Raw genomic sequence first — 11,765 nt, forward strand, 5'->3', positions numbered from 1 at the left:
TTGCTTCTATTGAGAATAATAATTCTACATTGAGAAAATGAAAAACCTTGCATGTGTTTTTAAGTATTTTGAGCTATTTCGCATATTGCCAATTAATTTTATGGTGGAACCTCAACTTTTTTTATGATATCAGAGCTAGTCGTCCCACGTTTGAAGCCTAATGACCACAAGTGCTCCAGGTCACTCAACATGTTTGGTTTGAAAATTTGCCACTCAAGGCATATTGAGAGTATTAATTAAACTCGCATTGAGAAATGAAGGACCTTGCATGTATTTATAAATAGTTTTGAGCTACTTTTTATATATTACCAATTAATTTTATAGTGGAATCTCAACTTTTTTTTTTTCAGTTTCCTTGATAGGGTTGTACATTAGAATTTTTAGGAAAGGAAAAGTCCATAGTTTTTTAAGTGACACCCATTCTCTTATATTTCTATTCAAGACTAGGGAGAAAATATTTTATCATGAGAGTTAGAAGCCTTACCACTAGTTTATTATGGTATGAACGCCAAAAAAAAATCAAGGAAAAAGTCCCTACTGTCTATTGTTTAAAACGGCATCCAAGTTTTTTTCAACGAGGGTCCAAAACATGAACAATGTCCTTTTAGGAACCTTGAAAGGCATCAGATTAAAGTTATGCCTTTAATTCTAGTAGTTAAATTTATGCCTTTTATTTTCTGGATAAAAAATATATTATATATTAAATTGATCAATAATTTATAGTCTACTTTCGTAATATCTCGATAGCCATGCAAACAGAACCCTACTCGTGATGGCTTTAGATAAGAAGACGTAGGTCTGGTTTAGTACTGAGGTGATTTTGAAAAAAGTTGGTATCAAAAAAAGCTGGAAGCTATTTTTGTGTTTGGTAAACATTCAGCTTCAGCTTTTTTTTCATAGTTTTGGGTAAAAAAAAACCAAAAACAGAAGCTGCAAAACCCAGCTTTGAAAAACCGGTTTTTTTTTCACATCTATTTTACATAAAAGTTTACCAAACACTATAATACAGTTTTTTTTTCTTTCAAAAGCACTTTTACAAAAAAGTTTACCAAACATTCTGCTGCTTTATTTCACAGCTGCTTATTCTCACAGCACAGCAAAAATAGTTTTTTTTCAAAGCACATCAATACCAAACTAGCCTGTAGCCAGCCCCTCTCGCCCAAAATTGTAAAGGTCAACAACAATATTTTAGGTTGCGAAAATAACCTAACCTAGATTTTATACAAAAAACGAGATATTCTTGTGCAAAGACAATTCATTTAGGACCTTAATTAGACAATTCATTTAGGACCTTAATTAGTCTTGAGAAAAAACAGGAAAGCCTACTTTCACACACATGTATGTATTCAACATACATTCTAAATATTTTCCATTTCACAACTGTAAGGATTCATTATCTACAGTCGTAAAATGTAGAAAATGAGGAGGAATGCGTAAACGAAAACCCTTTCAAACTTTACCAAGGAAAACACGGTGAAAAAGCATGCATGGATCCATGCCCGGCCGAGGTCCAGTACGGGCAGGGTGACCATCCAAGGCCTAAAAAAATTGGGAGCACTAAAATTATTAGGGTGATATATCTATATATGTTTTTATAAAAGTATAAATTTGTAAAATTTGGTTTAATGACAAAGAAATTTAACTAGAACTGGTGGTTTTGTTGTTTAAAATGAATGAGGAGGTCTTAGGTTAAAAACACCATGTGTGCTTATTTACATTCCAATTTTTACAAATTTCTTTTCATAACAGTATAAATTTAAAAAATTTGGCTAAATAATCAAGAAGTTTAATTAGAAACAATGGTTTTTGTTGTTTAAAATTAACGAGAGGTCCTAAGTTCAAAATGCTATGTGCATGTTTATTTTTTTCAATTTTTACAAATTTTTGTTTGGTTGTTAATTTATTTACTAGTTAGTAGTTATGTGGGTTGCTATTTTAAATATCCGTTCCAATTCAAGTCTAATATTCAGCAAAGAGTGATGCGTAGACTAAATTTTTAGCCTAAATTTGCAAATAATATTACATGTCATCAAAATGTTTAATTTAGTGTTCATTCATTACTTATACATATCCTTAAAGACTCAAAAACATCACTATTTTTTTTAATCTTGTATTGACAAGGTTAGTAAATAAGAAAAAATAACTCACGATTTATTCAAAAACACTTTAAAAGTTCAGATGGAAAACAAAACTCGTAATTCATCTACTTGTAAGCCAGAAGTTTTTTAGTTTTATTCTCTTGATAAAAAAATAAATTAATTATTCCGTGTTTCTAAATTATTGAGTTTGAAGTGTTTTTCTAAATATAATTTTATCGATGTCTTACATGTGTATTTGGACGCAAAATTGCACCATCGGCCTGTGCAATCAAGGCCGTTGATTAAGTATAGCTCCACACCGTCAGATAAAAAATGAAGATAATTTTATTATGATTTGTTTTATCATAATAATTATTTATCTTGTACAAGATAAACGTGGTGCAAATAATATCTCTAATCTAGAATTCATAATTAATTGGGGATATTCGACATATTGGTGTTGACAGATTCACGCGGCAACACAATTACTATTGGATTAATTTCGTGCAATTAATCCATGCATGGGATAAAGGTGAAATTATGAGATGGTGATGTGATTAGGATGACATCTGAACAAATGAGTAGGCTCCAGCCTATGGACACATTAGGAAAGTCAATTAGCACAAGGATAGTGACGTGGTGATCTCTTGATCGTGGATCACATGATGATGGGATAAAGCCATCATTGTTTGGTCAGATGTGGCCAATTAAAAAGAGATAATGATGGAGATTTTAAATTGGTTGGACAATTGCATGATAACACCATGCATTTAGTTGGTTTTGATCCATGCTAAACCGTGTTAAAGATCAAATACAATATTGATCGAATCAAGTTATCACGGCCTTATAAATACAGAGGCAGTGTGACACACCTCGACCCGGAATGTCCACTAGGACCCCAAGTCGAGATATGTTGGCCGACACCTGGAAGGTGACGAAGCCATAAAGTGTGATAGTATATAAAATGTGAATAAATTTGAACCTAAAAGTGTCTAAATACCAAAATGCACCACGAGTGGGAGCGAACCCATTTCACACGCGATGTCAGAGCATAAGTAAAGTACAATAGTGTGGGTAAGAATCATACCCTTAAAAGTAGCCACCAATACTAAGATTAGCCATATATCCTCGTCGATATGAACTCAGCAGTTAAAACCTGAAGGGGTACAAAATAGAAAGTGTGAGTAAGCAGTAGAACCAAACTTCCCACAACTATTACCTTTCTAACAGTAATAACCCCTCACTGTAATTCCCTTATCGTTTTCTATAGGACAGTACTACACACACACACACACACACACATATACATATATATATATATATATATATATATCTATATATCCACCCATGCTCAAAAATGGACAAAACCACGGGTATGCCATGTCCATAGACACTACAATGCATTAACAAGTAAGCCAAATGAACTTAATCAATATAAAATGATACATCAGCCGGAATCACCTAACATGACCCGTACGACTGTACTCATATTGCATCAATCAATGCTAGCATATAAGTCGGGAGTCATCTCTAGTGACCTGTACGACTTATCCATATCTCATCAATCATCCCTGTATACGAGTTGGAACCACCTCTAGTGGTCTGTACGACAAGACTGGGTGTAAATAAGTACGCTCAAGTGCTACGATCACGTGAAGACTGTGCGAATAATTGCGGGTCACTTACGAGTCGGAACCACTTATAGTGCTCTGTACGAGAGGCCTGTGCACCTACCTTGAGTCCAAGGTGAGCGTAAAGTGCGGAAGGTGAACATTACGTGAAGGACTATGCCCTGGCCACGGGCGGGAGCACTAATACCGGGGTGCAGGTATCCATATCACATCAATCAATGCTAGCATACAAGTTGAGAGTCACCTATAGTGACATGTATGACTTAATCTATAGCTCATCAAACATCCCTGCACACGAGTCGGAACCACCTCTAGTGGTTTGTACGACAGAATTGGGTGTAAATAAGTACGCTCAAATGCTACGATCACGTGAAGACTGGGTGAATAATCGCGGGTCATCTACGAGTCGGAACCACCTATAGTGGTCTGTACGATAGGCCTGTCCAAGGTGAGCGTAAGGTGCGGGAGGTGAACATCACGTGAAAGACTGTGCCCTAACCACAGGCGGGAGCACTAATACTGGGGTGCAAGTTTATGAGCTTTCAATGCATCTCAATATAACATGTACAACTCATGGTAACCAGTACGATAGTATCGGAGTTGCCTAACACATAAATGTAGTCATGCTATAACTCCATCGATTCAACTAATACCATAAACTCACCTTAACTTACCTGGGTGTCCTGTTTTCACCTTTGCACTTGAAGGCATTTCCAATAATTATGTGCAAGTAATATACATATGGATATACCATGATGCAATCTAATACTCAACCATGTCGTAGCATTTTTAATTATATACAATACGGTGTAAAATGTACAATCAATAACGCCCTACTCCCAAACTACTTATTTTCAGGGATAATTATCCATGACAAACCCAATTAACACTAATTTAACTAACTAATTCACAAAACTAAAACTTGCCTTTACCAATTTCCTTCGCATTACTCAATTTCCCAAATAAGGCTTTTGTCTCAAATATATTATGGCTGCATCTAACGTCTCGTTAGACTGCCTACGTGCCCTAAACAGGGATTAAGCCATTTGTAGTTCATAACAGTACTTCAAGCATTCACAATAATTATCTAAAGGTAATATACCTAATCAATTTAAAAGTGTCGATGGAACTATCAATAATATGTACGATAAAAGGAAAAGATCCACTCACCTGGAGTCCACGCTATGATTCCTAGTGCACGCATTGAGGCGTCCCGAATGATTGGCGCTTGTGACCAATTATCGAATCACATCTCAGAACTCTTATCAATAGAATACGTAATCCACGTAAAAAACATCCTCAAGGACATTCTAAAATAGTTCGATACCCATTGACCACAAGTCAACCGTCGATCAAAGATTAACGGTAATGTCTACACCCTGTATAACTTGACCTGAAAGATCCGCATATCAGATTTCCAATCCACAACTCCCAAAGATCCAAAATATGCTTCTAGAATAACATGTTAAAATTTCATTACGATCCAACGGTCGGATCTCCGCCAATTGCCCAAAACAAGTGGCCGTGAACATTTATTTTACTAACTTACAAATCCAATTTGGGAAGATCCGTACGTCGGATTCCTGATCCATAAATTCCTATGATCTTTAAATATTACGTATTATAATGTATCCAATTTTGGTGACGATCCAACAGTCGGATCGTCGATTTACATTTTTATCAAATAACGTATCGTAACGAATTTAGGTTCCAACGATCACCCTACGTCATTCAAATATCAAAATTGAATTCAAGACATTCGACATAGCCTAAAAATAGCATTGGCGGCCCAGTGGCCACGCGCCACCGTGGGTGGCAGTCGGCCACCCCGACTTGCCGGAAAATCCAACTATTTCCAAAAATTCTCAAACTTCACAGAAATGAAGATCTCAATGAGTGGAGCAACTTTCATACCTGCCACGAAGTCCAAAAGTGGATGAAAGATGGTCAATTTTGCCCACAAAGCTAGCGGGTGCCTAAAACTTCCCGGTGTCGATTCGTCTTCTACAGTGGTCCAAGGGGGTCAAGGTTGGTTGGGTTTTTCTCCTGGGATGATGGGCTACAAAGCCCAAGTGGTGGCATCGGCCATCGCTTTGCCGATTTGCCGGAAAATTGAAAAGAGTGGCCAAAGCACTGTTGATTTTCGTCGACTTTCGTGGCCTCCAACCGCCATATACCATAGTTAATCAAGGTGGTTCTTGGATGAGTTTTGTAGAGGGGAATGAGAGCTTCAAGATGGTGGTGGTAGCGTCGAAAAACTCCATTAGAGTTGGCCGGAATCGGCCTTGGAAAATGGGTGGTCACACAGGGTTGGGCACGGGTGCATGGGAAGCTTTCCCATTGTTTTTTTTTTTTTTTTCTTTCTTTTTCTGATTGGGTCTCACCCTCTCCCTCTAATTCTAATTGGTTCCTTGACCATATACTTGATTGGTCCTTTCTATTTGTGCCTAAAATCTGATTGACCACTTTCCCACAAGGTGGGAATTCAAATAATTTATAACTAAACTTTAAATAACCATTTTCAAACGTCCATAACTATACCGTTATAATCCGGACTCACAAACGGCTTTCGCCTATGCATTCACACTAACGAGTACTACGAGAATATGTTAAAAGAATAAGTCATACGTCTTTCTAGACGATGGTCAACGTAAGTCAAAATCTTTGCCTCTAAGGCATTTTCGTAAATTCACGCTTTTAAAATAAAATAAAAATGTAAAATTTGGAACGGGTTGTCACACAGTGGCAACGAGAAAAACCTCTCCAATTCAACACAGAAACTATCCTGTGCAAACTCTCGCTCTACGCGAAACCTCTCAACAACTTTGAGATTTTTATTTTCTTTTTCTGCCAACACATCTTCAGTTTGGATAAATAGCACTGTGAAGGCAACCAGTGATATCTTCCGTTTGGATAAATAGCATTGTTGCCGTAGAATCAGCCGACCGCGGAGAACCTTTAGTTTGGATAAACAACACTGTGTCGAGGCCGACTAGTTATCTATCCAAGTGTCGGTCGAGAAGGATTTCTGAATCCTTATTGGCAGAGATCATCTCATTAGCCTTCTCGGTGAAGTGAGGTATTACAGGTTACTACATTCGGCACATTGAAAGCCAAATTTGATATTGAATTTCGCAGAACTAGCAACCTTGTCTTCAGGCCCTAAAACCCGAAGGCCGAGACGTGTTCCTTCTTCGGTCGCGGTCACGATATCAAGAAGTCAGCAACACGCCCAACGCACACCAACACATTTTACTTCCCAGCTGAGCTTGGCCGAAGAGTTGGCATGCCCTGCACACAATCAAATGACGTAGTTAGCTTATTAATTATTCGGTCTACGTGCCAAGTAGGCTTGGTAGTTTTTAGGATCAACAGTGTGAAAACAAGTATTTTTTTTATATGAAACAAGGGAACATTTTTAATGTCGTCTCGGACCTCAAAAATCCTTGGACCGACCCTGCATGGATCACAAGGACTTTGAACAGTTATATGTTTTACCTAAATTTGCACCCAATAATTGGATGCCTATAAATATTAACAAAAAACATGCATGGATGACATGGAACTTGGACAAATCAGTAGCGTGTGTTAAATTGGTTACCCAAGGATGCTTCGGCCACTGGCTTTAGATAAGACTGACTCCCACCAATAGGTTCTGCAATAAACAACCTGCCTTCTTTTCCACATGCGTGGATGCAGTTTCCAAGCGAGAGTGTTATACAAAGTTACTTGAATGTCCTTCTTTTCATATTGGTAATTAAGGTTTTCATCTCGGACCATAAAGTAAATCTTCTTTCCATATAAACCGTTAAACCAATTCTGATTTGGTTGATTTTATTTTTTGGAGAGTTGATATTTAAAGTGGTGATTTATAAAATATACGATTATGATCATCAAATCAACATTGCATGATGAGAATGAGAGCTTAAATGTAGAACGAGAGGATTCAAGTGAGAAGGTTGCTACCATCCCTCTTTCTGGATTGCGGAAAAAAAATTGTACTTCAGACACTAAAATGTATTAAGACTCAAGTTATTCATTAAAGATACAATTAGAATATCAAGTTTGGTGACACCAAAATGTATGTAAGCTCAAATGATTCATTGGCGTACATAACATGATCTTAAAAGTTTTTTTAGTTTACAATAGTCGAAGCAATTGACCTAGAAAATAGATTTGTGACTCAAGATTATGCTACGAATCAAGATTATGCTACGAAAGACATCAACTGAAAAAAGAAACTTTGTCAAATACAAAAGAACCCCTCTCAATAAAAAGAGATTATTGTCACTATTCTTTTTTTAAGTTATACCTCATTGATTTCATGACATAACTAAAGATCACGTATCTTGATTTCAATTAGCACTTAGTTGGATTAACGTAGCATAATCACAATATGAATGCTTAGCAATCTATTTCTCTTGCAAAAAAAATGTTTACTAGTATGTTTACAACGTGATGAACGGCGTGGGCAATTCGTCAACAAAAGTTTCTCCGACTTTACTGGGTGTACACGACGTGTCGGCACCGGACGCGGTGGTCTGAGTCAGCAACAGTCTTCATCTTTTTCAAGTAAATAAATAATTAAAATTATCCTATCAGCACCACCCACGTGTCCCTGCCAACCTTTCCCTCCCTCTCTGCGTCCTATAAAAACCTTTCCCTCCCTCTTCTTCAAAGAGTTCTCATTACTTCTCATTTTATTTCGTGACTAAAACATTTTTTACGATTTTTTATTACTTGAGATACTTGTTTTTTTTTTTTTAAAAAAAAATTTGATTTCAGCTCTCGTCTCTCTTAGCATCCCATGGATTCCCTCAGTTCCTCTTCTCCTTTTGATTCTATCATTTTCGGTACGCATTAATTGATGATCATCTCGTTTTTGAAGCTCTTAATCAATCTTTAATGGCCATAATCACAATCGCTTAATTTGTTTAATTTCCACGCCACAGATTTGGACGACACTCTGTACTCTTCCAACCTTGGACTCGGTGAAGCTTGCAAGAAGAACATCGATGGTGCGAAAAAGAAATAACAAAATCAATAATTCAAATTTCATTAAAGTTATGATTTAATATTTAGTTTAATTTTTATCTTTGGTAGCAGATTTTCTCGTTGAAAAATGTGGATTCCCGGTGAGCAAGGCCTCCAGCCTCCGCGTTGAGCTTTTCAAAAAATACGGCAGCTCCCTCGCTGGCTTACGAGTAATTAATTCATCATTAATCTCCTTGTTTTTAATTTTTTAATTTTAATTTATCTGCACGTAATTTTAAAAAATGAATTTCTGAAATATATTGTTTTGCTTATGTTTGTAGGCGTTAGGATACGACATCGACGCCGACGATTACCACGGTGTCGTGCACGGAAGGCTGCCGTACGATCGGATCAAACCCGACCCTCAGCTCCGAAACCTGCTCCGCAGCATCGCCCAGAGAAAAATTGTAAGCTTAAAATCCACAAAACCATAATTTTTAGTGGAATTATTATATCATTTTGCTTCAAAAAAAAATCACGAAAATTTACAGAAGTTTGAAAAATAAAATGACAGAAAATGAATTGATGTTGCAGATATTTACTAATTCCGACCGGAAGCACGCAGTGAAGGTGTTGGAACGTCTGGGAGTGGTGGAGTGCTTCGATCAGATCATATGTTTCGAGACGATGAACCCGAACCTGCCGAGTTCGACGCGGCCGGACGAGTTCCCGGTGGTCCTGAAGCCGTCCATAGAGGCCATGGAGATCGCACTTCGGGCCACGGATGTCGATCCTCGCCGCACGGTAAGGCTGCGAAAGCGCATTATAACTTCGTTCGGGGGTGGTCGATTTGCTGCGTGATAATATTGAACACTATGAAATTGTTGGGAGATTTTGACAACGCGGTTTTGCTTTCTTGCAGCTGTTTCTCGATGACAACGTGCGTAACGTCGCTGCGGGAAAGACTGTTGGTCTTCGCACCGTTTTGGTAATTAACTAATATTTAAATTTTCTGTTTCTATAAAAAAAATTTTGTTAGTTGTGTAAATATTGTTATAATATTTGGGTTTTGATCCCCGCTCATCATTTTGATTTTTTATGATTAGAATTTTCTTCTACATATGAAAGCACGACTCTTCAAAAATTACTCGAAATAACTATCTTTAAGTTTTAATTACTGAAATGATTAATTTTGGTAAGTTTTCAATATTTGATTGATATTAAATTGATAACCTTCATAGTTAATCACTTTGTTCAAAAATATTATGAACAGTTTGCTTTCGATCATTTTAGTAAACATGCTCCCAAAAAAGCACTTAATAACATGGGATACTCGCAATATGGTCCAAGGTTATTACCAAAAATGTGGATGAGAAAGCAAAAACGAATACAAAGATTAAGATTCAACTTTTTTTGCTTTAGACAATGATATGAAATGATGCTTGGCCTAATTGTCTTAATCTAGTGAACATTACCTCTTTAAAGTTGAAACATGTCATAAGTTTAATGAAACTATGATTCAATACACGGCAGCTCGTGCTCTTTAGAACATTACTCATAAAGTCAATGCCCTTATCAAGCCATCGTCTTAGCTAAGAATGTTGTATTTGATAAAATAACGTGTAAATTGTTTGGCAAGAAAAATCCTCCTAAACTGGTGTATTGTAAAATTTTCTTAAAATGGTCAATTTGGTACTAATTTATATCTTGTTGTGTTTGGTCAAATTGTAACTTCTTGGAATATTGTAATGTTTCTTATAATGGTCAATTAATTAGGTACTAAGTGTATCTTGTCTTGTGAATTAGGTTGGAAAGACCGTGAAAAGCAAGGAAGCAGATTACTTATTAGAGAACGTGAACAACATGGCACAAGTAATAACGGAGGTATGGGTAGGAGAAGGTGGCGGAAAGGATGGTAGTAACCAACGGATCAGCCGCACCAGGAGCGACATCGATCGCGATTCCGTCCTCACTGCCACAGCTGTCGGAGCTTGACGGAGTTGACTCCCTCATCCACCTTTCCAGATGTTTTTGCTGCTGGCTTTGGTTGGATTTGTGTTAGCCTGTTGTGCTTGGGATAGGCTTTTGTGCATATTTATCTCAATTATGTCTCAAGATGTGCATAATATGTCAATTATATATCAGTATGGTTGTGCATATGAGCACATCCTTACGTATATATTCCCAAATCCAAAGTGTATCTATGCAATGTACCAATAAATAATAGTTCCTTTAAGCAAAAAAAATTGATGCGAGTGCTGGATTGCGTTGTTCTACTATTAGAGCCGTCTTTATTTTTCAAATTTATTCAGCCTCAAGTTTCACGTCCTTAACGTAATCATTATTTTGAAATTTAAAATAAAAATGCTTGTGATTCGATCGACAGTTTGTAGTGGCAATTTTATTATATGAGTTGATGTTGAAATTATGTGTAAGCTTGCATTAGACTATTTGTAGTTTGTACTGGCTAAAATGGTGTGTATTAGACTTACAACATCGAACTTGCCACCTCATTATATTTCAAGAAACATTTCATTATTCTGATCATTGTGATTGGGCACTATTATTATAACAAAGAAAACGTATTCAAAAATATTACCGTCACATTATATTATTTTGGGTCAGTCACATCAAATACTTTTTTATGTTAATAAATAACAAATATAAAGTATTATCTGCAAAAGTTTGTATAAACAAAGTAGCTTCTTCCCCTTGTGATGCAAATGAAGTCACTTTATTTTTTTGTTTATTACATCTTGAAACCTATGGCCACCTTTAAGTATAATTGAAGACTAAGCTTCCTTCTCTTTCTTTTTAATGCCTTCATCACTTTCCCCTAAAAAATTAGTGACAACAGATTGATTGTGCTTTCTACATGCATATGATTCGTTGGAAGTGATTTTATAATAACTAAAAGTGTTTTTACAAAAATATTTCGAGCTCCAAAAGCACTTGAAGTGCTCGATGTACTTGCATTTTTACTAAAAATTGATTCTAAAAATATTTTCATCTAAAGCTAATTCAAATATTTTAAAAACAATTTCAAACCAACCCATAAACTTTGATAGTTTTTGTTCAACCT

The 11,765-nt window shown here is 36.4% G+C and overlaps 1 protein-coding gene across 1 annotated transcript; it reads left to right on the forward strand.

Moving 5' to 3' along the window:
• Positions 1–8,388: 8,388 nt before the first annotated feature.
• LOC137738071 (uncharacterized protein C24B11.05) lies at positions 8,389–10,938 on the forward strand. Its single transcript, XM_068477673.2, has 7 exons — positions 8,389–8,562; positions 8,662–8,727; positions 8,816–8,913; positions 9,025–9,150; positions 9,278–9,487; positions 9,606–9,671; positions 10,490–10,938. Exons 1-7 carry the CDS (start codon positions 8,517–8,519, stop codon positions 10,676–10,678), a joined length of 801 nt encoding a protein of 266 aa, XP_068333774.2. The 5' UTR covers positions 8,389–8,516; the 3' UTR covers positions 10,679–10,938.
• Positions 10,939–11,765: the final 827 nt, after the last annotated feature.

The sequence above is a fragment of the Pyrus communis genome, chromosome 13 (genome assembly GCF_041283825.1).
Source record: "Pyrus communis isolate YQ-2024b chromosome 13, ASM4128382v1, whole genome shotgun sequence".
Taxonomy (NCBI): Eukaryota; Viridiplantae; Streptophyta; class Magnoliopsida; order Rosales; family Rosaceae; genus Pyrus; species Pyrus communis.